A 26,151-nucleotide genomic window follows, 5' to 3' on the forward strand; every position below is an offset into this window, starting at 1 on the left:
ACTTAGGATATAAATTTACATTTTTATCTTGCAATGGTGATACCTCATAATCTCCTCAATACCCTTAGGGACTAGATCGATCACTGACGTTACCGTTTAAATTAAGCATAGCTTTTTAATATGCAATACAGGTGTTCGCTTTTGGTTTATCTTCGAATAAGCCAAAGATATGCTTAAATGTAATTTCTTTATACAAAATATCATGGGGCTGTCTTAACGTATCTACAATCAGCGTCAAATTTAGCAGAAACTAAAGTATTTTGCCACCTTATGTGCTTAAATGTAGATTCTTTTATGATGCAAAACCTAAGCTACAATGGCATCCGACGATGACAAAACGTCGTATATTTCATTTGGTAATTTCTGTGTTGGATATTTTCCCTCAAGCCTTACTTCTAAGATTTAATCACCAAAAAAAATTATTTAATAATATCTACGGTTCCAAGAAAAGCCAAAAAGAGTTTCAGCAAAGAGAAATAAGCAAACTTAGGGATGATTTTTTGATTTCTTTCCCGAATCACGCACCGTAGGATTTATCATTTATAACAAGAGTTCAGTAAAGTCATTTTCCTCCTTCAAATAATCAGCCTCCATGTACTCTGTTCGCCGAGTGAGAACAATAAGTCTTTTTTCCATTTTTAGCATTCGTTCCTCTGTACATTGCATAATACATTCAGAATTTAAACAGAATGACTCTGCTTCAGAAAGGCACATGTAGACGAATATTGTTTCATCGGAAAACAACTTAAACTCAGTCCGATTACTTCCATCGTGGAAATTTTCCATTAAACGCTCCTCAATAAAACGTGCCATTTCAAGCTCTTTTGCATTTTCCTCTGTGTTTGATTTTGCGTCACCGTATGATTCGTTGAGGATAGAAAGAAGAATATTCATAGGAAATATATTTGTGAATATACAAAACAAAAACGAAAACCACGGACCAACGAAGGGTTTGTCCCTTCTAAGAGCGTCCATTGGGATTGCTTTTCCTAACAGGAATTCAAATTGTAACATGACTGCATCGAGGTAACTAGAATACTCTAATACCACACCACCGAAAAATATCATACCTGTTATAACAAATGCGTTAAACACGATCATAAAAAAGAGCATATACGAGAGTTGATAGCCTATAGATTGCCGAAAAGACGAAAACAAGTATATTACGTGTGGGTTAAAACGAATTAGATTCAGAAGCTTGACTGTCACCATGAAAACAGCAACAGCAATACACGCATTTTCTAGGTTAAGCCAATCCAAGGCTGTGTGGAAATGCACGATTTCATATGGATTGGCTTGAATAGATTTGATGGTGTTCAAAACGCTTTTAGCTCTGATCATGTAAAATGCTACAGAGGCTACAGACAAAGTTATCATGAAGAAATCCACCATGTTCCAAACAGACTTGAGAAACCTAAGCGTTGTTGATAAAGGTGAACTAACATAACTATGAAGTAAAAGAGGACCATTGCCATGAACAGAAACTGGCCAATTAAGGAAAACATCAGAGCTCCTGACTCAGTGCTGTACAACTCCAATGTTTCAATTCTCCTTGTAGTGTAGGCTGCGCCAGTATATATGGCCGCGTAAAAATATGTGGCAACGCTAATCAAGATGGTATTGACATTGAAAACAGCAAACTCTAGAATTACGAAGTATTGAGGGAAAGAGGTATCCAACCTGGAAGGCTTAGCAAAGTCGTGTCCTCATTTTCTGGAGAATATTCCTAATAACATTCGGCTATAATTCTTGAGAGTGAATTAATGAAAAAAATGATAAAAACAAATTATCAGCCAAATATTCTTTTACTGAAATTTGACATAATTCTTACCAACGGGTTCACATGATATGCCATCACCAATGTAGTTTTCTTGGCTCTCACAGCTGAAGGATCCTGGATTGTCGAAACATTAAGTAACTCCAGGACAGTTATGAGCTGGTAATGCACATTCGTCGATATCTATAGAATCATGTGAAGGAGCAATAATTTCGAGGAGCATGATCGTTTCAGGTTGTATCAATGAAGCTCTTTATCTGTTGCTTTTAACTCACAAAAACCTCTCGTCCTTAAACCTATCGGTGCATTGCCATAGAGAACGAGAGGCAAAGCCTGATTATTGTACCTTAACAGGGAAACATCTCCCACCTACACAAGTTGTACCATCTCCTTCATACCCTGACATACATGTGCAGTGAAAACATCCAACAGTGTTCTTACAAACAGCCAATGGGTCGCAGTTGTGCACATTTGTAGTACATTCGTCGATATCTAAACGAAAGAAGAAAATAGCTGGGGTTAAAAAAAAAACGCTTGAAGTGTTGAAGACACTGGTGGTTAAGGTAAAATGTACCCGCTTCATGGCAAAAACACTTCAGTTATCAAACTTCAAACTAGCGAAATTTTCCCTGGTGCTCCTTGTTGTAATGACCCATGAATTGTGGAGTAGGCAACGTAAAACATTTACGAAAGCAGCCTTAGTCACCGCGTAAATAAATAACATCTCTCTCGTTTTCCACGTGGAGAGAAAATCCACTATGACCCAAAACACGAGACGCACGGTTGTGTAGCTTTATATTCATGTGATAATACACATTTCAACGAGCAGTACGTACCCAGACAGCTCACACCGTCTCCTGAGTACCCATTGAGGCAAGTGCAGTTATATTAGCCAAAAGTAATGTTACACTCAGCATTCGCGTCACTGTTGTGTTTCTGATCCTGAAATTCATCTTCATCTAAGCAAAAATAGCAATGATGGGTACAAAGCCATCCCATTCATGAATATAATCACCATCAACAGTCTCGTGCAGATTTCAATATTGTTATAGACATTTAAGAAACTTTAAAAGTTTTACTTGAAATGTGTGTGAAAACAGAATAAAGATTGCATGTAAATTTAACCAGTACAGATGCCTGTGTATGCATGTATATATCCAACGAGCTTTCAGATGAATTCATCAATAAATCATTAAAAAAATTAAAAGGTTTGGAAAACTAACTGACCATTTCGAATACGCTGAACACACACAAGCATAAGTGAATGCCACACACGGCCGTTCTTAGTATGACTCTTTACATTCGTCGTTACCTAAGCCAAGATATTTCGCTCTATTTATTTACTCTTTAGCATGCCCTGAGAATCGATAAGAGCCACCTATGTCACCATTTGGACCTATCACTAAGGATACATCTCCACGAATGCTTTGAAGTTGTTTATTAGTGATCTCCCTTGTCTCAAAGAAACTGTTCAAAGGAAAAATGGCTTTTGCTTCCTGGATTTTGGCGGCTGCAAGAAAAGTCATTAACGAGCTAAAATAGGCTGGATATAAAGAGACAGAGCGACCAAAAGAAGCAACAAGTAAACGGCGTAAAGCGAGTCCAGAAAATCGCGTAAGAAAGTTTGATAGGACGCCCAGATAGGCAGAATACGGCGAAAGGAACGCGAAAGAGAACAATAAAGGGCATAGGTAAAAAGGCGAGTATCTGGCGAAGAGCAACGGGATAAGGAAATACAAAGTCGCTCCTGCAAACAGACTGAAAAGAGACCATCAACAAAGAGAAGCGAACTACAAGGGATCCGCGAAAGAAGAGGAGGTAAGTCGTGTCTTGTCTGGGTTTTCTCTTACGATAAGACCCAGAAAAAAATTTCAAACTTTTTTTGATTACCAATCGTTGTTTGATACTAGCTTCAGTTTTTAATTCAACTGATCACGTTTCGGTTAAACATTGACTCTGGCATTCATCGTCTAAATACCCTCATCGCTCGAATAATTAACAAATAGAGAAGCCTTGACTGTGCTCTGTTCTGTTGTAAAGCACTTAGGAAGCAGCTAGAGCACGAAAGAAGTGTAGGGGGAAGCACGAGACGTTGTCGAGTGTTTCTCCCTACTTCTTGAGTTAACACATTAACAATTTACAATTCGCGAACCATTTCTGTAACCTGCTTGGATATTCTCTTTTGAAGTAATTGAGTAACACCGTCGGAATTTCATTAGTAATTAAGAACGACAAATCCGTATATATAGCACAAGTGAAGCACATTTTAAACTTTCATACGATTGTAGGAAACTATACTTAATTAACTCTCGATAAATTGGCCTGACATAACTCGTTGATTATTTTATTCTTTTATAACCCCAAAAGCCCAGCTTGTGACTCTGGAGGTACTGAACTTGATATATTTGATACACAAGGCACCCTTCTAGAAGGTTAGAATAAAATTGCTTTTATGACCATATATTGCACTCAGTTTACATATGTAGATAGTAAAAATACCTTTTATAGGTGTATTCAAAAGCATAGACATGTGGGCAATATGCCTCTACTTTAATTTATTGTAAGGGGTTTATTTTAATGTAACATGTCAATGTTCCCTTTGAGTAAAAACACCTTTTAAATGACATCTTCAATTTACTTTATTTGAAACTCTGATCTGAAAATATTTGTCAACAAGACATGTTAGTAGTGAGAAGTACCAATCAAGTTTCCTTTCGTAACTTAATTTCTTAAATGTCCCAATCACTGGATCTCCCAAAAAAATATTATATCTTTTTATTTTTGGTGCAAAATACAAGTCCTTCTTTATATAAAAATGAAAATTGCAAGTCACACTTCAATAATAATTGCTCTAAAGTTTACTTGTTGTTCTTCTCTGTCTGTCAGCTATCAACAAAATTGTTTTATACTTTGGACAGTGCATAACTATTTGTGGACCAGAGTTCCAACCCACCTCTGTAATCGCATATAGTTACTTCTGTCTCTTGTACAAATGTTTCTCCTTTGTGAGACGCACTCTACTCTGTTGTCACTACTGATTTAAGTTCAGTGGAAACGACTGACTGAGGAATCGAGATGGCGGTGTTGGAACATGTGTTCCTCACAACATTTTTGGTCAGAGTCTTGTGAATTAAAGAAAAGATTATAATTTAATGCCAACAAGACCATAAGTGTAAAATGGAAAATGCTATAACCTTTTTGAGAGGCTCAGATATTCAAGAAGACAAAATTAAATAATAGTGCACGATATCTTTCACATAAAGGATAAAAGATAAGCGTATTGCAAATCATTTGTTGAACAACCCAAGAATTCTCAGAAATTCAAAATTTAACTTCACCTAGAAAGCCATACAACTTGACTCGCATAGATACCCCAACAATCCAACTTGGGGGTCGGAAACGGATGTATCTTTCCCTGATTGGTGAGGAAAGGTTATGATACACAACGGTGTCTTGGTCGGTATTTCTAGCAAAAAAAAAAAAAACCCGTTGATATGCGTGGGTAAGTTGCAAATGACTCTGTGATAAAAGCTCAGAGGGTAGAGAGGGTAGATTTTGGTAACCCCTTGGCCAACCGGCATTTTTCTCTGAAAGTGCTTGTCTCATTCATCGTTGTTGATAGCCTACATTGCAGGATTGGTAGTCAGGTTTGCACCCTGTCACACTGGGCTAACACTCTATGGCTGGAGGGTATTTCAGTGTCAACAGCTTGCCTTTGGAGCAGAGAGGCCCGGTTTACATTGCAAAAACTTTCCTTATAGTCACATGTTTTGTCACTGTAATTACTTTGCCACTTTATGCGCATAATATTATTGTAGGTCTTTTATCATGCAAACACCTAGCTGAACATTTAATTTACAATGACTTCCGACCATGACAAAACGTCTTTTATTGCATTTTATTTTTTTTTGTGCTGAAAATATTCCATTAAGCCCTACTTATAAGATACAATTACCCAAAAATAAACATTCAATAATATCTACGCTTCGTAGAAAAGCCAGAAACAAATTCAGTGGAAGAAAATTTAACTAAATGATACAGTAAAACATCTCTGCACTCAGAGATGATCTTTGGATTTCTTTTCCGAATCACGCGCCGAAGGATTTATCATAACTAACAAAAGGTAAATTAAGTCATTCTCCTCTTTCAAATAATCAGCCTCCATGCACTCTGTTCGTCGAGTGAGAACAATTAGTCGTTTTTCAACTTTTAACATTCGTTCCTCTGTACATTGAATAATACTTTCAGAATTCAAACAAAATGGCTCTGCTTCAGAAAGACACATGTTGACGAATATTGTCTCATCGCAAAACAATTTAAGCTCAGTCCGATTACTTCCCTCGTGGAAAATGTCCATTAAACGCTCCTCAATAAAGCGTGCCATTTCAAGCTCTTTTCCATTTTCTTCTGCGTTTGATTTTGCGTCACCGTATGATTCGTTGAGTACAGAAACAAGCATATTCATAAGAAATATAGTTGTGGATATACAAAACAAAAATGCAAACGTCGGACCAATAAAGGGTTTGTCCCTTCGAAGAGCGTCTATTGGGACTGCTTTTCCTAACAGGAATTCGAATTGAGACATGACTGCATCGAGATAACTAGAATATTCTAATACTACACCACCGAAAAACTGCATACCTGTTACAACAAATGCATTAAACACGATCAGAAAAAAGAGCACATACGAGAGTTGATAGCCTATAGATTGCCGAAAAGATGAAAACAAGTATATTACGTGCGGGTTAAAACGAATCAGATTCAGAAGCTTGACTGTCACCATGAAAACAGCCACAGCAATAGACGCATTTTCCAGGTTAAGCCAAATCAAGGCTGTGTGGAAATGCACGATTTCATATGGATTGGCTTGAATGGATTTGATAGTGTTCAAAACGCTTTTAGCTCTAATCATGTAAAATGCCACAGAGGCTACAGAGAAAATAATCATAAAGAAGTCCACCGTGTTCCAAACAGACTTGAAGAAACCTAAGCGTTGTTGATAAAGGTGAATTAACATAACTATGAAATAAAAGAGAACCATTGCCATGAACAGAAACTGGCCAATTAAGAAAAACATCAGAGCTCCTGACTCAGTGCTGTACAACTCGAGTGTTTCAATTCTCCTTGTAGTGTAGGCTGCACCAGTAGCTAAGGCCTCGTAAAAGTATGTGGCAACGCTAATCAAGTTTGTATTGATATTGAAAACTGCAAACTCTAGAATTACAGCTCGAGTTTGGCGATCAAGCCATCCGTTAGTAATAGTCTCGTCGAGGACGCCATGTGCAGTGCTTTCATCGTATCCCAGGACTGCTGCATAACCACCCCCTTCATAAGAGTTGTACGACGCTAGAATAGGGTCGTTGCGAAGTTCTGCTGCTGATTGATATCGCCAGGGCCTGGGGCAAATTTGGAGAGCATCAGGCCACGAAGTATTGTGGGAGAGAGGTATCCAACCTGGAAGGCTTAGAAAAGTCGTGTCCTCATTTTCTGGAGAATAGTCGTAATAACAATCTGCTATCATTTTCGAGAGCGATCTACAGGAATCTTCAAGTGAAAATAAAAGAAAAGTGAATAAGTTACTTTAAGATTTGCAGTTTTGATAAAAGATGATAAAGTGAAACAGAGAAAAAGGAAAAATGCTGAGAAAAAAAAGCACGCCGGTGAAGTTTCTCGATATCGGGTTGACGGTTGTTGTTCTAAAATTGCTTTTGAGTCTAGTCATAAGTAGTGAGTGTATGTTCTTTTCATGCCCCTACTCCATTTCATAGCGCCTCTAGTAGTATGATTTGCTGTGTTAGTTACCAGCCTTTTGATTTCCAGATCACTAGACATGCACTAACTAGTTATCGGAATTGATTAAGTCACTATGATATTTTTCCTATTTCAACTGTGTAAAAGAATTGAAACGCACTTTTCAATTGCAGATTAGAGATTTTTGTACAAAGTTTGAGGCTCCCTTATGTACATCGTTACTATGCAAATAGTCTTTTGCGATAATCTGTCTGTTTATAAAAATGATATATTCTGATCTAAGTTTACCTTTTTTAATTCTGAGTTGTCGCAACCAGGGCATTCCCACTAATATCGACATCTTGTTCCCGACGTACACATCGTTTTTCTCTTCGAGTCGGTTGTACCACGCCTGGTTATAAATGTTTAATATGAATTCATTCTTTAACCATTCCTCTAAACTGTGCGCATCCTTTACCTAGAATAAAGAATTAGATCTTATAAAATAAATACATTAAGATTCAAGGAACCGATAAGAGGACAGAATGTGCAACTCGCATGATTATTAAAGAAACGAACAGGTAGAGATAAAGCAATAAATCAAAAGACTGGAACAAAGTGAGAGGGGAAAGAGACTCACTGCCAATCTTAAATGCAAGTCGCAAACAATGAATAACAGAGGAATAACTGAGGAATTCGGAAACTTCCTCGGCACTTAAAAGCAAACGTTAATCTGAAATCCATAGTAACATGGCTACTACTTTTTTGAAAAGGTAAAACTCATGATATCATTTTAATTTTCCAGAAAACTGCTCCGGTACAGATACATGTGCCTTTAACCACCCTTCTCACTTGCCATCGTAAGGTAGGGTATTGCGACCGACTTTGATAGCTATTTCTCTGTTAAACATCCACGAGTCTGTAATCTTTCATTGACATAAGGATCGATTGCCAGGAGAAATAGCTTTTGAATACTGCGAAATATTTCACAACTGCGGACAAAAAGCATTTTTATTCATCAGGAACCATAATCTTACCAGATTAAACTTAGTGAATCGATTTCTCATCTCAGTTGTCATCAGAAAACGGTTTCCATTCTTGTTTCCATAAGATACGATAGCCAGAAGAAACACAAATATTAAATGCAGAATAATGTCTCTTGTCATCCTTGTTAACTGAGCTTCTTTTTTAGATCTCTCTCTCATCTTTTCCCGCTGATATTTCTTAAAGCGCTGTTTGGGATCATCGCCCGAGAAATCGATCTCAATTGCGTGTGAATCGATAGCAGTCTCTTCTTCTTCTTCGCATTTGCCTCTGTTCTTTCTTGTCAGGAGAAAGGAAATAACCATGACTGCTATCATAACCTTGGTGGGCTGTACAACGAAAATATCTTGTCCATTGGAAATTAGAATAGAGGCAAGCCACTGTTCAGAGGTTTCCTTTCCCCACATTAAACTGTAAAACAGCGTAAACGTTGCTGCTGCTATTGTCGTACAGAAGCAGAGAAACCAGCCCAAATAAACAAAGAAATGAGGAAGCATACAACCGGTGTCCGTTATTTCATCCAAAAGTCGTTGGGCCTCGTCTGTAACTTTGTATTTGTCACTCCCTTTTTTCCTCGGGCTGCTAGACTTAAACAGGAAGGCTATCATTAAGTTTATCGGTGCAATGATAATGCCACTTTGTACTCCGATGACTATCTGTCTCCAAGAAAACTTAAAAGGCCCAACCTGTATAGCACCATCGGATTCACCACCAATGTTATAGAACATGGCATTTGCTATCATTGCACTAAACAGAACTGAAAGGCAACATGAAGCTCTTTGTACACGTGTAAAGGTACTACTACATGCTTTTCCAAACACTGAGAACCACAAGTGACTGTCGGCAACTTTTCTGGCAAAGCGCGAACGAACCTGATCTGAGAAGGCAGAGTAAGATTTGCTGTCCACGGTAACTTCTATTTGGCCGTCGTCTTTTTCCAACGCAAGCCACCTATTTATAGGGAAAACCCACCTTTCTTCGGTCTGACGGTCTTGGATAACTACGCTTTCTACAAACCAAGACGGATTATCACCCGAATTATCGTGTTCCAAAATAATTTCTTTTAAAGGGCCAATGGGTTCTTTCATTACGAGCACAAAGCCATTGATACTCCCACGTTCGAAAAGCTCCCTCCACTCCCCTTTCTCTCTTAATGGAATTTGACTCTGCTCATAATTTTCGCCCTTGATGCTGATGGTTATGTTGGCTGTTGTTGCTGAATGTTTCCAAACGCCGGTGCTTATAACCATATCGTAATAATAGGCCCCTTCCTTCACAAGCGGTATCAATTTGGGTGGGCAAACCTGGAAAAAAGAAAACATTCGGAGATGAAAATAATTCGAAATACACGACTATAGGTTGAAATATGATTACCTTGTGTACGTCTCTCTTGTCGGCCCTCCTTGCAAAGATTAAGACCACGAAGTACAGAAGGAAAAAACAGGCAATTGTCACAAGTACTGAAATATTGCCACTTTCAGCAAGGTTTGAAAACTCAGTAAAAACTTTGTCGAAGTCAATTGGGTTTGGTGCTTGGATGAAGTTTCCACCAAAAGATGTTAAATGATTACAGAGACATTTAAGATGGGTGGTGTTCGAGTCTTGGCTAACCTTTAACAAAAAGGAAAAAAATCAATTATTCGAAAGAAATGAACACTATATGGTGCATCGGTATATAGCTCACATGGGATTAGTGCTTTTCCTGTGCGTTGATTAGCTAGTTCGAATGCAAATAGCAAGTACTATCCATCTCCGAGCGCGAGTCAAGAGTTCAATTTTGTACCATTTTTTTGTATATTGAAAGAATAAAACTACTTTTTTGTATCGATGTGGTATATATTAAAATAATTATTCACTTCGACTTCTGAAAATGATTGTTTTCAAACTAAACTCAAGCACGATCTTGATTAAATTAGAAAAGGTAATCCCTAGCTGAGTTGGTGAATTGCTTTATTAATGAACCCTGAGACCCGTTCGACACAAAAGAGAAGACATAAAAAACAAACAAGTTGATTAGTTGTTTTAACCGTATATTTATAGCCAATTTGCATCCAGTTGTTAAATCTGAAATGTTTATATCAACAACTCCCTCCCATAGATATGTTAAGAATGATTAATCGGTTGCTATCGTCATTGATGGGTGTCAACAATAACAACTGCATAAGGGGTTTTTCTCAGTAAAGCTTACTTAGCAGCAGAAAAAATACTGAGTGATTAAGCTTTACCCGGCAACCTTCCGTGGTCCACTTCTCTATGTTCTCTGACCAATACAAACAACTCGACTGAGTGATGGTCAAAGTGTAGTTAACGTCTGTGTTTGGATCATATTTCGGAATCACAGTGCTAAGGGATCCTTTTGGTGGTGGATCTTTAACGCCCACACATGACCGTCTTTCACGACGATTTCCAAAACAGGACCTTCTTTGCCTATAGCGTTGACTTTCATTTTTAGGGCTTCTAGACAATAAGCCCGCGTAGAGGAAACCTGGCTTAGAGGGCATCACTGTTACCGAGCCATCTCTGATAAAGCAGGTTGCATTAGCATCTGTTTGGTTGTCACATGTAGATATAAACGCCATTGTAAAATTATGGTCAAAGTCATTTATCGTTGGTCTTTTTCCAAATTTTATAAACAGACTGATTTGTATTCCTGCTTTGGCTGTACCCAACTTAAGAGATACAGGAACATTGGCTAGTTCTGCGTAATAACTTCGAACTGAGATTCGATTTGGCTTAAGAAAGTTATGCTGCGTTCCGTTAGTGGAGTTCTGGGGTGGACTGGAAATGGGAATCAATATCTCAATGTCATCGATAAGATTTGAAACATTTATCTTTCCCGCGCTATTACTTTTAAGCTCAAGACTCATGACGCTTGATCTAATTTTGTTGCTGCTATTGTCCCAAGTGAAAGGGTTAAAATCAACAGCTTGCATCTGAAAGAGAACACAATAAAGTTTTAGTAATTTCACCTTACAAGGGTGATTTCAGGCGTTTTGCTCGCGCAAAAAAATTAGTGTTGACAGATTTTGTAATTTTATCATATTAATTAAGTAGACGTGGAGACAGGAAAGCGTAATTACAAATTAAGGCAGAGGTGACTCGAATCATTCCCAAGTGAGTTAGGATAAGAATGGCATCATACCTTTGCATTTATCTCTCCACCACCTATATTTCCAAGGCTGCTCGGGAGCTTGAATTTACTTGGTCCATCTCCCATGCTGAGTCCCTTTGCATCATTAGCTGTGACCTTTTTCAGCGATATTGCCAAGTTTGGAGTTTTCAAGACTAGATCTTCTGATGGAACCAAGCGGCCAAAAAATGCATCACTCATGCTGCTCAGTTTTTCGGATGCCTTCTTCACGAACTGAAAGGAAAGTCAAAGAATGTTGTTCAGTCGCATGATAAGGTAGTTAATCCGATGAATTACCCACTTGATTAGACCTAGTGAATCTTAATTCACAATTCTTCTTCGTTGCCTTCATCGGTCTCGCCGTTTTGTTCGCTTAATGCAAATTGACCCATCCTGAATTGATGGCGAAAAACGAAACTCCAATAAAGGAATGTATGGAGAAAGGACTGATTTCTGTGGTAGTCGTACTTGTAACTGTGCTCGTGATCTTTACCTCTGGAGAAGATAGAGTTACTGCCGATTCTGTGTTATCCTGACTCGAGCCTGCAGCAGACTTGAGAACATTTGTGAGGCAGCCTGTAACACTTGTAGCTGTTTGTTCTAACTCCGGTGTGAAAGGCTCCTCCGGATCGTCAAGGGTAGAAATCATCAAATGTGCTGTACTATCAGTCAATTGCATCGTTAATTCCTGGGGAGAATAACACGAATGTGCGATATGCCTCACTGGAATTAAAATAGTAAGGAAAGATTGCTGGATTGAATAATTTAGATCATTTGCAAATCAGATGCGTGTATGTTTTCAAAATACCAATGGCGAATTACTGAAAAATAATAGAGATTTCATTTATTACGATTCACCTGGGAGGATAAGCTCTTTGCCTATATATAGTTTAATGCAGATAATCTTTCACTAATGGTCACCACTCTTAGGTTTCATTTCATTCTTAAACTTGAATTTATGTTAATAAAGGGATTTAAAAGAAAAAAAAAAGTGCCTTACCATGTTGTTATTGTTGCTGTTACCGCCACCGTCACTGCAGCTCTCGCATTTTTGTTTAGCTTCTAGTCCCATGGCCAAGCTTACTATTGACATAACCAAGCGAGACATTTCAAGATTCTCTGGTGTTATAGCTGTAAACTTTGATATCAATGTGTTGGAAATCTAGCAACAAGAAGAAATGTAACGCCTCATAAACAAATAGAAAAGGCTTTGACTGTGCTCTGTTCTGTTGTAAAGCAAGCAGGAAGCAGCTGGAGCACGAAAGAAATGTAGGGAGAAACACGAATCGCAGTCGAGTGTTTCTCCCTACTTCTTGAGTGCTCTAGCCACTTCCTAAGTGCTTTACAACAGAACAGAGCACGGTCAAGGCTTTTCTTTCTTCTTTTGTAATAAAGAATCCTTTAAATTCCCACGCATAATTTTCAATTTTCCAAACAAAGTTTATTTCCAGAGCGAAAACAGAGTCGTCAGCAAGCTCTATTCTCCCATAGAGCACCCTATGATAAGCCAATCAGAATCCGTGTTAGAATGGTTCAAATAATGGTTGAACAAGACCAAAGCTGTCAAAAGTGTCAAACCATCAAAGTTCACAATATGCAATAGTTTACAAACTTAAATAGCTTGGTAGGTCGAGTTTAACACTTTTGCCTGGAGATTTTTAGTCTCTAGTACAGAATCTAGAGAGTTAGATATTCAGTGAAATCCGGCCGAGTTTTGGCTCATAAAAATACGTAGGTTTTGACCTGTTCAGTTGAATAAAAATTGCCTATGGCGTGTGTTTTATGAATGAACGACAGCAGAATTCCAGGAACATGAAGATTTCTCGGAATGACGGCGCAGTAAAGCTAGGCTGCTGTAATTGATGTGGAATCAACGCATCCATTCAACGCATCAGAAAGTGTATCAGAGCAAGCTATTAATTCTTCTCTCGAAGGGTGGCTAATGTAACTTCTAAAGCTTCCTTCACCTCGATGACCGGAGATCGTCACGATAAGCTACCCACGATAAAGCTCAGCAGCATCGCAGGCGCCCTGACACTATCATAATTTGTACGAATTTTAACTGTTATGCCAGTTTTTGTATATTTTTCACCATTCCTGTTTTGATTGATTTTTTTTTTTTAACAAGAAACTATTATCTATTATACGAGTGTTAGCTGAGTTTAACTTTTATTACTGTCCATAAGCGTTAGCGTTAAAGCCTCTTCTCTTTGAGGATTTTCGTCTCTTCTTCAGTTATATTGACATAAATTACGGCGCTTTGCATTTGTCCAAACCTCTATTTGGTTCTTCTGTTGCTACTTGCCAGCTCGCTTGTTCCGAATTTCACTTTAAATTAACGAGAAGAGGAAGCTACTGAGAAGTCCGAGAAATGATCGGACATAGTAGAATTTGGCAGATGGCGTGACGGCGTGTCAGCTTTAGCTGAGCTCTATGCTTTGTAGCCTGATAGAGCACGTTATTTCAACCAATGGCAGCGCGCGTTATATCCGAAATTCATTATAAAAGGATTTATTGTACATATTTTAAGTATGCTTCATGACATATATGAACGAAATTCGCAATTGCTACGTGTTCTAAGAAACAACATCAAATTTAATTCTGAAAGTTTAAGTGCTGTTACTGACTGTATTTGAGCAATTTTATTAGCGTACCAACGCTATGTCCTTAGGGTCCAATTGTTGTCCACATTCGGTTATTTCATTTGCAGACTTGAAAACAGATATACCAAGTTGAACAGCTCGGCTGAGTTCACCCTTGTTGAGAAATTCATCCAGCTTGTTACCTTCTCCGACTATAAAACCTTTTAACTTGATTGCAACTTCGTCTGGTGATGAAGAACATGGATCAAGGCCAGATGATGGCTTTACCTGCAAAGGATAAGTGAGACATATCGTAATATTTTCTAAACTGAAATACCGTTCTGGCGTTTCCAGTTAGAATTTTAAGTCATTGTTGGATCCAAGCGACGATGAGATAGAATTGGATAATATCGGAGATTATGCTATAAGAAATAGTAAAAGGTTAGCGAGCACACAGAAAAGATTATACCATTTTGAAACAGCTTCTAAACAGCGTTTATAAATCAAATAGGAAGATTCAAAGATTCTGAGCCGCGTAAATAGTTGTTTCATTAAAAAACTCTTTTGTATATAAACAATTGCAGTACCCGGATAAGCAATTTCTCTACAAGGGATACTCCAACCGCATTCCTAATGACAATAGTGACTTGTTGGTGGAAATCTTCGTTCGGCGATCCTGCAGGTAACACTGTCGACACGGACGAGGGTGACGTGCCATAAGATATAGGCGCCTCTCCAAGTGCAAATTCATATGTCAGTGGTAGGCTTGTATCCTGCCAATCGAAGCACTTAAAAGTAAACTCAGTCTCCAGTGAGACACCTTCAGAGACCGACGGCGCGCAGTAACCATTATGCGGCTCTCCAGCGGTTTCAAAGAGGAGCACAGAAAGCCCGAATGCTCCTGTTAAGGATATTACCGATAATGTTAGATTATACTTCGATTTGGATTGTAATGAATTTTTCTTGATTATCATATTGGTAGCATTTACAGCAGTTGAAGTCATGTTGGGTAAAATAGGTATATTTTCCCAACTCTCTGAACCGTTTAGCATGGACAGACGCCATTCGTAGACAGACCCATTGCAAGGAGAATTAAGACACTCTGATGTCACCCGTAGCTTGTTTGAAGCGGACACTATTGCGCCACAATCTATGAAGCATCTGTGGAAAAAAATATAAAAGAATGAACAACATGTGAAAAGCTGCAGAATCAAATGCAAGCAAATAGGGCTTAATTGACAAATGAATAAAGGGATAAGTTTCTAAAGAAACTGTGGTGCTGCGTCGGAGTGAGAGTATAGCAGGTAATTTAGTGTTAACAACTGAGTTGAAAACGTAAATTAGCCACCGTAAAGGGTAAAAAAGCTGACGTTTTGAGCGTCAGCCCTTCGTCAGAGCGATTAACGCTCGAAACGTCAGCTTCATTACCCTTTACGGTGGCTAATTTACGTTTTCAAGTCATTTGTTAACACTAAATTACCTTATTTGACAGACCTCCTTCATTTTCAAAAGTCAAAACACGGCTTTAGTAGATTGGTGAGTTGCCCTTTCAAACTACCGCTCGCTGGTCTTTAGTAGGGCAGGTCAATGTTAGTTTCGGGGTAGTTTTATCAAAGCAAGACTGGCCTTTTTGAGTTCTACAGCTAGATATCGGTTAAGCGAAACTGCAGAGTAAAATACTTGTTTGAATGTTAAAAGCACTCTACTTCTCTATTATTTTAAAGCAGAATTATCATCTTTACTCTTTCGTTAAAACGCTGTGTACCTTTCATAGGGTACGTAAGCACGTTTACTTCTGGGAAGCGTTGTTCAGATAAATAAAAACCAATCTTCTTTCGACTTTTTTTTTCCGAGAGCTTTCCTTTTCCAATTCCTTGAGTATTACATTTTCTCTGATTTACAATTTATGCTACGTAAAAATTACCTAAGGGTCACCTGAGGAACCTCTCCAGCAGCTATCGTAAAGGACATTTCAGCAGAGGACCTTCTCACATCCTTAGTCACATTCAGCCGTAGGAAGAAGGTCTTGTCGATTTCAAGTTTACTTGGATCAATAGTAATGATTGTACGGTTTAAGTCTCCTTCGTTTAGAAAAGAACCGAAGCAAGTGTTGCTTACAAAAGTGCCACTCCGACAGGACCAACTGAAATTGAGCTCGGTATGTATTCCAGGGCCAATGTCCGCGTCGTAACTTAAAGAGCCATTTACAGTGACGTTTTGCTTGGACCCCCACCGAACACTGCTTCCTCCATCAATAATGGCTCGCAAGGGAGCTGCAAAAACCTCGATGAAGCCATAATCAAAGGCGTTAAAAATTTTAGGGGATGCTGGATCTCCGAGTGCAAGTGTAACATTGAATTTAACTTGATAGATACCAGCAGGTAAGGATCGTTTGTTTATCGTCCACTCCGTCGTCCCTTGACTAACTATAGTTCCTAATGCTGACTCCGAGGCAGCTAACTCCATTTCGCTAACCACACTCCATTCAAAGGTATTTTTCAATACAGTTAAATCTTTATTTAGACCTTGTATCAGGGCTTCGCGGACACTTTTGACTGAGCGCTGCACAGGTGTGGCCTGATATTTGTCTTTTGAAATGTTTCTAATGGTCACTGAGAAATCTCCTGCGGATGATATAGTTAACAGAGTTTTTGCATCATTTTTCCCCCTCAAAGTAAAACAAAGGTTTGAAATATAGGTTTAGTTCCTGATGAATTCACTTATGTTTTGCGCCAACGTAAAAAGTATGAAATAGCCTTATGATCGACATTTTGACCATCAATTTTCAAGGTTTAAATAAATCGTGCCTTTTACGTAGTACCTCGTGTCCAGAGGTTCACAGACAAAAACTGATGGTAATAACAAATTATCAGCTAGATATTCTTTCACCGTAATTTCACATAATCCTCACCTACAGGCTCACATGATATCCCATCACCAATGTAGCTTTTTCGGCACTCACAGCTGAAGGATCCCGGAATGTTAAAACAGTGAGCAACTCCATGACAGTTATGAGCTGATATTGCACATTCGTCGATATCTATAGAATCATAGAAAAGAGCATGAATTTCGAAGAGTTTAATTGTTTCAGGTTGCACCAATCCAATCCACCAATCAGTTGCTTTCAACTAACAAATAATCACGTCCTTAAACCTAGCGGTGCATTGCCATAATGAATGAGAGGCAACGCCTGATTATGGTAACTGAACATGTAAACATTTCTCACCTACACAAGTTGTACCATTTCCTTCATAACCCACAATGCATGTACAGTAAAAAGATCCAACGGTGTTGTTACAAACAGCCAATGGGTCGCAGTTGTGCACATTTGCAGTACATTCATCGATATCTAAACGAAAGAAAATAGCTGGGAGTAAAAAAAAAAACGCCTGAAGCGCTTAAGACACCAGTGGCTATCAAGGTAAAAATTTACCCACTCTATAATAAAAACGGTTCAGTTAAAACAAACTTTTTTAGCTATCAAACTTCAAACCAGCGAATTTTCCATGGTGCTCCTTGTAGTAGTAACCCATGAAGTTTGGAAAAAGCAATGTAAAAACTTAGTAAAGTGGCCTTAGTCACTGTGTACTTTTAACAAAATCTCTCTCGTTTTGCATCATGTGGACAGAAAATCCACTAGATGACCCACAACACGAGACGCACGGTCGTGTAGTTTTGTATTCACGTGATAATACACATTTCAATGAGTAGTACGTACCTAGACAGCTCACGCCATCTCCTAAGTACCCAATTAGACAAGTGCAGTTATATGAGCCAAACGTGTTGTTACACTGAGCATTCACGTCACAGTTGTGTTTCTGATCCCGACATTCATCTTCATCTGAGTAGAAATAGTAATTATGGGATCAAAGTCATTTCCCATCCTCGAGTATAATCACTATCAACAAGTTTTCGCAGATTTCAATATTGTTATGGACATTTAACACACTTTAAAATGTTTACTTGAAATGTGTGAGAAAACAGAATGAAGATTGCATATAAATAACCAGTACAGATGCCTGTGTATGCATGCAGATATCCAACGTGCTTTCAAGTGAATTCATCAATAAATAATTAATAAAATAAAAGATTTGGAAAACTAACTGACCATTTTGCATACAGTGAACATAACAAGCATAAGTGAATGCCACACACAGCTGTTCTTAGTATGACTCGTTCTATTCATTGTTACCTAGGCCAAGATGTTTCACTCTATTTATTTGCTCTTCCGATAAGGCTGCGTCATAAAACTGCATGGCAGCAATTCTGGCAGTCAAAGGACGGGAATCGTCTGCTTTGACACCAACTCTGACGTTATCCTGTGTGCCCAGCGTTATGCCGGCCCCGATATTCTTCTCTACTACTCTCACTCCATTAACCCATAGACTTGCCATTCCAGTTATATAGTCGTAAGAAGCACCAATATAATGCCATTGGTGCGTCGCCAAAGGCTGATTAGTCCATAAAGCAGAAGATGTAGCTACGTACTCTCTGTTTTTGAAGTGAACGTAAGGATTTCCATTATAGCTCATCCAAAAGTGAACAGCCCATTCACCACTTGATTTGTAATTGAATAGAGGCCCATCGTGTGTATTCTCAGGATACAGCCAACATAACAATGTAATTGAGTGTTTCAAGTCTAATCCCCCGTCGTTTGGGAACTCGATGTAGCTGTTCATACGCCCGAAGAATCGATAAGAGCCACCTATGTCACCATTCGGACCTATCGCTAAGGATACATCTCCGCGAATGCCTTGGGGTTGTTTATTAGTGATCTCCCTTGTTTTAAAGAAACTGTTTAAAGGAAAAATGGCTTTTGCTTCTGGGATATTGGCGGCTGCAAGAAAAGCCGTTAACGAGCAAACTTATTATTTTGCAGATTGATCTAAATCCATTATTGGCAACTAAAGACTGCTACCTAATCAAATATTTAATATATGTCTAATGGGACGGGACACTTCATCAATGCGGTATATCTTTCCATTATCCATGTTCAGTGCCATACTATACTGTGTGATTCCAATCATAATAAAGACATACCCTGCACTAAGTCTCGATTAAGTGTTCTAGACAGAGCGTAACGAATACGTAATTGTGTGTTTAATAGACAGTTAAAGCTGGGAAGTCAAGTCAAGTCATGTATCACACCAAAGCAGTCATCATCATCATCTCCTGAGAATCCTTGGAGACAATTACCATTGAATGAGCCCATAGCATTGTTACATTGCACCATTTCGTGACAGTTATGATCCCACTGCATACGAGTTTCTATGTGCTTGACTACTTCTTCTATTTAACCGTCTTTTTGTCTGTCTGTCTGTCTGTCTGACTGACTTTCCAGTTTAATCTTTCGGCTTATCTGTGTTTCCTTATAAGGATAGGCAGCTGTTTGTAAAAATTCTGGCATGTGTTGCATCATTTACGTTTTCCTGACTACCCATGGAAAGGAGAACCCGTGAATCTGTCTTCAACTTGCTATAAAACTTCAGAGGCTTAATACAAGGAGAGCTTCGATCAGTTGATGGAAAATTAAAATCTCCTATCAGAATTTCACTTAAGGTTACCTGGACAACCGAACAGCTCTACCCTCATTGCTATTCCCTCCTGCCAGTTAACTGGACGAAATCGGATGTAACGTCCCACGATAGGAGGGCTCAGGTCATGATAAACGACTGTCATCTGGTCATAATTCCCAGCAAAGACCTTAATAAATAAAGCAAAAAACAAACAGAACAAAACAAAACAAACCAAAAATGAAAAGAATAAAATTTTTTTCATTTTCTAAGGGCGATAACTTTGCAATAATTAGATTGATAGTTAAATAGGATCGAATATTTCCTTATGCAGTTGACAGCACAGCTCTGATTTCCCTCCACTAAGTAAATATATTTTTTTATGTTTTCGACACATTTTCCACAACAATAATTGACTTGAAACAATGTAAAAAAAAAATCCAGGGTCTCCCTGGAACAATCTAAAGATTTCTTTTTGAATGCTGGTTTCCTCTTCGGAAAGGTAGCCATGCTAATATTGTTATGGACCTTTCTGATTGTCCCTTGTTCCATGTAATATTGCAGGTAACTCTCTTTATAGCCATGCTGTAAATTGTAGTTGGTAACCCACTTAGGCGAAGCATTCATTCCTTGTGTGGCAACTCGTTTCACGATGATATCGTTATTTCGCAAATCGATCTGAAGCCACTGGTCGCCATCGTCCTTCAGAGGCAACCAACTTCCCTCGCCTAATAGTAGTCTGCCCTTAGTCGACGCATGATCTGCACTCAGTTCTGAAGAGGTACTAATTTGTCCGTCAGAAATAGCGCCGTTTTCCATACCAAGGGGGTCTTGACATTCTTTATATTTCAAGAACATAAACAAAAATTTATAATAGAGATTATATCTGCACCTATTCTCCATACCATAATAAAGTTAAAACGGGGGACGAAAAAAAAATTAGAGGGAAGTACATTAGTTTCGGTTGAGGGTGTTAACGTCAAGGAGGAAAATATAACTATTTGGGCAAGAACCTGAATATGTTGTAGGACTCTTATAGCGAAGTGGAGATATTTGGTTAGAGTCTTGTGAATTAAAGAAAAGCTTGTAATTTAATGCCAGCAAGACCATGGGTGTAAAATGGAAAATGCTATAACCTTTTAAGAGGTTCAGGTATTCAAGAATACAAAACAAAATACTAATGGACGATATCTTCCACATTAAGGATAAAAGATAAGCGAATTGCAAATCATTTGTTGAACAACACAAGAGTTCTTATCAGCAATTCAAAATTGAACTTCACCTAGACAGCCATACAACTCTACTCGCATAGTTACCCCACCAATCCAACTTGTGGGTCTGAAACGGATGTATCTTGCCCTGATTGGTGGTGAAAGGTCATGATACACAACGGTGTCTTGGTCTGTATTTCCAGCAAAATTCTAGAGAGAGTTGGAAATTAACGTTGGCCTTAATCGGAGTATTAACGCTATTCCTTCGATAAGTTTTCTTGTTGTTTTCCTTATCAGCCCTGAAACTGCTTTCCATCATCCCCCAAAAGTGGTATGTACTAATAAAATTTCATCACAACATACCGCCTTTAAACCTTCGTTAAAGTTAACTTCTGCAAGACAGAAATGCGCCCCTTACCATATCCTTTAAGCTAAATTGTCCCCAACTGGTTTATGACGCCCATATAATTTTTAATGGAAGTCGCGGCCACTTGAGCTCCTCATCTCTGCCTCTAGGTAGGGTTTGTTTTCTCTGTTAGTGATCCAATGTAATTTTCATTCAACCCACTAAACCTCTTAATCTCTTACAACAACAGGCTTTGGTTACTTTGAATTCTGTATTCCAGAAATTGCTTGCTTAGCGAAGTGGTTTTCTCTCCACAAGGTATTTCTTAACAATATCCCCAGTTTACATAAATTATATGGAAAACGAAAAAAAAAAGTTATTTTGGATAATTATCAAACCTTGGCCTCGTTATGTCCGCGCTCTTTATAAAAGTAGAAATTTATTCCGTCGTTGCCGTAAGTCAGATTGTAGTTGGTTACTCTACACTGCCAATAAATGATGTTTCGTCCTTGTGTTGCAACCCTTGTTATTTTAATGTATCGATTATTCAGATCAATCTGCAGCCACTGGTTTTCATCATCTGTGAGAGCCACCCAGCCCCCTGCGTTGTGCTGTGTTTCTTTTACGTGAAGTCTACCATAATAAGCACTTTCTTTTTGACTCCATTGGGAAGAGGCACTCATTTGACTGTCGGAGATAGCGCCGCTTTCCACCCCTTGAGCCTCTGCACACTCTGTATGGTATAAATGCTTTGTATTAAACACAACTTGCATGGTTGTTTTTCAATTGCCAATTCACGCCAATTTATCAAAGGAGTAAAATGGGTTTGGGTAGTCAAGTCTTTCGTTTTTTTTTTCATTGTATCATACCAAATTGTTACCGAATGATTAAAAACTGCTCTCCTACATAAGTTGCAGTGTTTTATTAGGAATTTCATACCATAGAGAGCTGTAACTACAGACGTATAGAACTGCGAAATTTTTTTTACGTGTGTTTTATATCGGCAATTAGCTCTGTCAGGTTGATTAAAGAATTGCAAAGTGTTCAGATCAACTTTTCTTAACAGTCTAGAGCTGTGTTGTTTGTAAAGGTAATCAAATAATTTCGAGTGCAGTTTGGAAAAAATGAGCACGACTAAATTTTTTCAAAGACTGACAAAATTGTACGAGCCCGTGGGGCGAGTGCAATTTGTGGTCTTTGAAATTTGCAAGTGCTTATTTATCCAAATATTTATCCAAATCGTAGTTTTCGATCTCCTTGGCAATTCCCTATTCTAAACACCACTTTTTCCAAACAGACAACCAAAAATTGGTGCTTTTTACAGTGTTTTCTCTGTTAGAGCTGCTTTTCAGCTGCGGTATAATTATTGTGGTTGGCTATATGTGAGTTTCTTTGATTATTAACCGATTAGAACGTCTGGTTTCTTATTTCTTTGCACTGAATTAACCCTCTTCTGCATTGAATTACCTGAAAAGTGCATTAATCTTAACCGATCAAAACTGAGTAATTTTTTCATGTATATTATTAATATAATAATAACAATAATAACAATAATAACAATAATAACAATAATAATAAGTATGATTTTTTTTAAAAAACGTGGTTGTTCGTAGATATGGAATTTTTCTCCTTAAATATTCGAAGAGAAAATCTATATCTATGCTTGCGTATGTATTATTCACTATGTAAATTAACAACAACAGCAAAAGTAGTGAATGCCGCAAAATCTTTGATATAGATTAGAGGTATATGAAAGGCAGAAGGGTCTAAAATTAAGAGATAAAATAGTTATGACAAACTGAGATCTCAGAAGAGGGTTGAAATTCATTTGCGTCCGATAGCATGTGGTAACTTTTGCACATGTCAAGAACAACACCAACCTCAAAAATGTAAAAGTCCCCAAAAGGCTACAATTTATTTTTATTTTTTTTACGTTCGTAGTAAAACTCAGGTCAAAAAACCCAATTCAATTTAAGCAAACTCACTGGTGGTTCCGTAAACCTCAACTCTAAGGCAGATAGATCGTTGCCAAGTAACTGGTAGAAAACGAATGTATCTTGCATAAACCGGAACTTCCAGTGCATGTTGGTTAATTGTGTAGGATCCGCCTTGTCTGTGAAACATCTATAAGATAATAGGAAAATATAAAGCAGTCACAAGTTTTACAAATAAATTTTCTCAGAGAGAGGTTTCAATAACAATAAATATTGAATTGTAGATAACTAAAGGGAACCATTATGGAGTGGCTTATTTCCAATGTTGTCACAGAAACTGAGATGCAGAATATAGATTGACGAACGCGCCCTTTCGACCTGCCGACAAGTGATACCGTTTGATTTTGTTTAATTCGTCAAAAATTGCAAATCTAAACATCATCGATCAACTTGCGAATCATACTGTTTACTGGGACTCTGTGCGATGATTAACCAACAAAAAATTTGAAGTGACTCACACTAAGAAAAGAAATGTTAGTCAGTATTACCTTTCAACAGTCCTTCTCAGGATTACTCTCATCCGGACGATCAGAGTGCACAATAAACTCGTATTCCTGGGCTCAAGCCGTTTACTACTAAATCTAACTATAGAAGGATGAAATATTAGATGCTTCGGGTTTAAAAGGACATTTTGGTCCAAATCTTACCGCTTCCGAGCCATTAGCTTCCTTATAAGTTGGCCAACCGTCCTCATAGGATTTAGAGTACGCTAGTTTAAAGTCTATCACCCATTCATTGCCATCGATGTCTCCTTGGGTTGCAACAGCGCACACTTCAATAACTTTGCCGAGATCGACTTGAAGCCACTGATTTCTATCATTTATTTCGGCGCACCATCCATCTCCTCTGTTACCGTTCAGACGTCCATATGATGGTAGGGCGTTGTAACCGTTGGTTTTATTATGACTTTTTGCCCTCATGAAGCTGTCAAGGATGATACTTGGATTGAAAACTCCAACGGCATTACTGTAGCAGTTATCATGGGTTTCTGCGTTCAAAAAATGTGAATATTCAATTCATCACACCTTTAACTTACCTTATTGCCGCTTATTGTTAACTAAAATTAACAGGATCGTTTCGTTCTACGATGGAAAAGTTTTGGATATTGTGTCACCTCTAGGACGCGCAGAAAGGTACAAGAGTGGATGCCGTGAGATAGAATTCAACAGCAAACAAAAATAAGGCTACGAAATCAAAAATTGTAACTTTTTTTCTGCACTGATAACATATATTAACTTCAACATTTACCTAAATTTGGAAACTACTTAAAAAATTATTCAACTCGTCTAAACCGTCCTGCTTTGGACTTAAAACATACATCTCACGTTCGCTGAAATGCAATATTTTCAACTTCTCTTAGATAACAATTTATCATGCTCCACGAGGATGTCTTTGGATTATTATGCTTTGTGAAGCTAAGCGTACCAACTCTTCAATAATAAACTTTTGTCAGCAGCGTGTTGGTAATGCTTTGTAAAGCGTGGATTCCCTACTTGCAATTCTTCGACAATTGTTCCACCAAAACACAATTGTAGCGGCAAATGCTTATGATATAATTTCTTAGCAACATAAGACATCCCTGAAAAAAGGCGATAGATACCAAGCAAGAAAAATATGTTTACATAGGCCTCAGGAGCATAAGTAACCCCATTCTGCGCAACCTACATAAGTATCTCAATCTTGAAAAAAAAAACCCTGTTACTAATACGAGTGTCCTTTGGTACAAAATCACACGAGATGAACATACCTCCACTCCCTAAACCACTGCTAGTCACCACGATCAAGATTTGTACCTATAGAGAGAGGAATGTTTTGTTGAGTAGGTTAAAAAATACGTTTATCTCTCAGTGTACCAGTCTGAAAAAGGAAAACATTCAAAAGTCAGGGTGTTAACCTTTAGTAAAAGTAAAGGCCTTTGGGCTTTCATCTTGTCTCTTCTTTACTCCAAACCGAGCAGAGGCATGTTATGAAGACACTGTTTCAGTACACAGTCCTCCTAATTATAATTTTTTCACCGACAGGAAAAATTTCCCCGCTGAGATTTCAGTGAAGGAAAAAAACACATCAATTTTTTAATCAGGCTATGGCCATTGAAGCGAATATTCTAGAAAAATAATAATCAACAATTGAAGAAGGGAGATTCAGTAATTTTCCTACCGTGCTGCAGGCATGTTTCTTGCCTTAAATATTCGTTCGAACGTTGTGTCGATACCAAGGAATGAAAATAGTATCATTTATATAGTGGTAAGAAAAATAGAAATACGATTTTCTTTAGATTGAAGGTAACAAACAATTTAATTTTTTCTTTTGTCCCATTTGTTGTTATGAAAGAAAATATTGTCTTAATGTATCGCTTTCTTTACCTCCTCATGGAGTTTTAACTTCCTTAATTGGTTAAAGTAGCCTGTTTCAGGCCATTGGTCACGGAAAACAATTGAAATAGCAGGTGAGCGACGCTTGGCGACTTCCTTGACAAGCCAAGTCAACCTTGGTACACCCACCTTTTGATTGTATTTGCTGACTGAGAGCCTGGTACAGGATGCAGATGAATATGATCGTACATATCAGAGTGCTTAGTTTTCCTAAGCCTATGGACCGATTCCACAAGCTTTTGGTTATTTATTCGTTCGATGGATTTCTTTTTTTTTCGGAACTGTTAGCTTGATTATTGATTCTGCTCATAGTATTCGTATTTTACTCATTGTGTGCATTTGTGAATATGAATGAGAACCCCAACTGTAATATTATTTTGCTAAACTACCTGGGCTAAAAACACGATATTTGCAAAGGTTATAACATTATGAATATATAGGCTTTCCTAGAC

General features: G+C 38.1%; 2 protein-coding genes across 2 annotated transcripts; both read right to left on the minus strand.

Moving 5' to 3' along the window:
* Window positions 1-540: 540 nt before the first annotated feature.
* LOC149042334 (polycystin-2-like) lies at window positions 541-1,392 on the minus strand. The gene has a single exon (XM_089212303.1). It carries the CDS (start codon window positions 1,390-1,392, stop codon window positions 541-543), a length of 852 nt encoding a protein of 283 aa, XP_089068429.1.
* A 4,254-nt stretch (window positions 1,393-5,646) lies between these two features.
* LOC113669765 (polycystin-1-like protein 2) lies at window positions 5,647-25,338 on the minus strand. Its single transcript, XM_089212868.1, has 23 exons — window positions 25,222-25,338; window positions 25,075-25,120; window positions 23,975-24,315; window positions 23,319-23,457; window positions 21,732-22,066; window positions 21,059-21,197; window positions 20,305-20,615; window positions 19,828-19,966; window positions 18,456-19,100; window positions 17,982-18,104; window positions 17,490-17,612; window positions 17,175-17,303; window positions 16,188-16,887; window positions 14,851-15,424; window positions 14,336-14,551; window positions 12,682-12,843; window positions 12,175-12,369; window positions 11,694-11,915; window positions 10,777-11,484; window positions 9,926-10,162; window positions 8,545-9,855; window positions 7,817-7,985; window positions 5,647-7,321 (listed from the first exon to the last, which is right to left on the minus strand). The coding sequence occupies exons 1-23, from the start codon at window positions 25,252-25,254 to the stop codon at window positions 5,835-5,837; spliced, it is 8,484 nt and encodes a 2,827-aa protein (XP_089068994.1). The 5' UTR covers window positions 25,255-25,338; the 3' UTR covers window positions 5,647-5,834.
* Between the last annotated feature and the right edge of the window lie 813 nt (window positions 25,339-26,151).

Source organism: Pocillopora damicornis, chromosome 7, assembly GCF_964200805.1.
Source record: "Pocillopora damicornis chromosome 7, jaPocDami1.2, whole genome shotgun sequence".
Taxonomy (NCBI): Eukaryota; Metazoa; Cnidaria; class Anthozoa; order Scleractinia; family Pocilloporidae; genus Pocillopora; species Pocillopora damicornis.

Bases quoted from the DNA above. Each gene is read 5' to 3' on its own strand.
- LOC113669765 (XM_089212868.1), bottom strand. From the start codon at position 25,254: ATGAAAGCCCAAAGGCCTTTACTTTTACTAAAG. The intron at 20,616-21,058 runs GTGAAGTTCAAT...TGAAATATAAAG, and splicing joins AGAGTTGTATGGCTGTCTAG to AATGTCAAGACCCCCTTGGT. The intron at 12,370-12,681 runs GTAAGGCACTTT...TATTCTCCCCAG, and splicing joins ACAGCAACAATAACAACATG to GAATTAACGATGCAATTGAC.
- LOC149042334 (XM_089212303.1), bottom strand. From the start codon at position 1,392: ATGGTGGATTTCTTCATGATAACTTTGTCTGTAGCCTCTGTAGCATTT.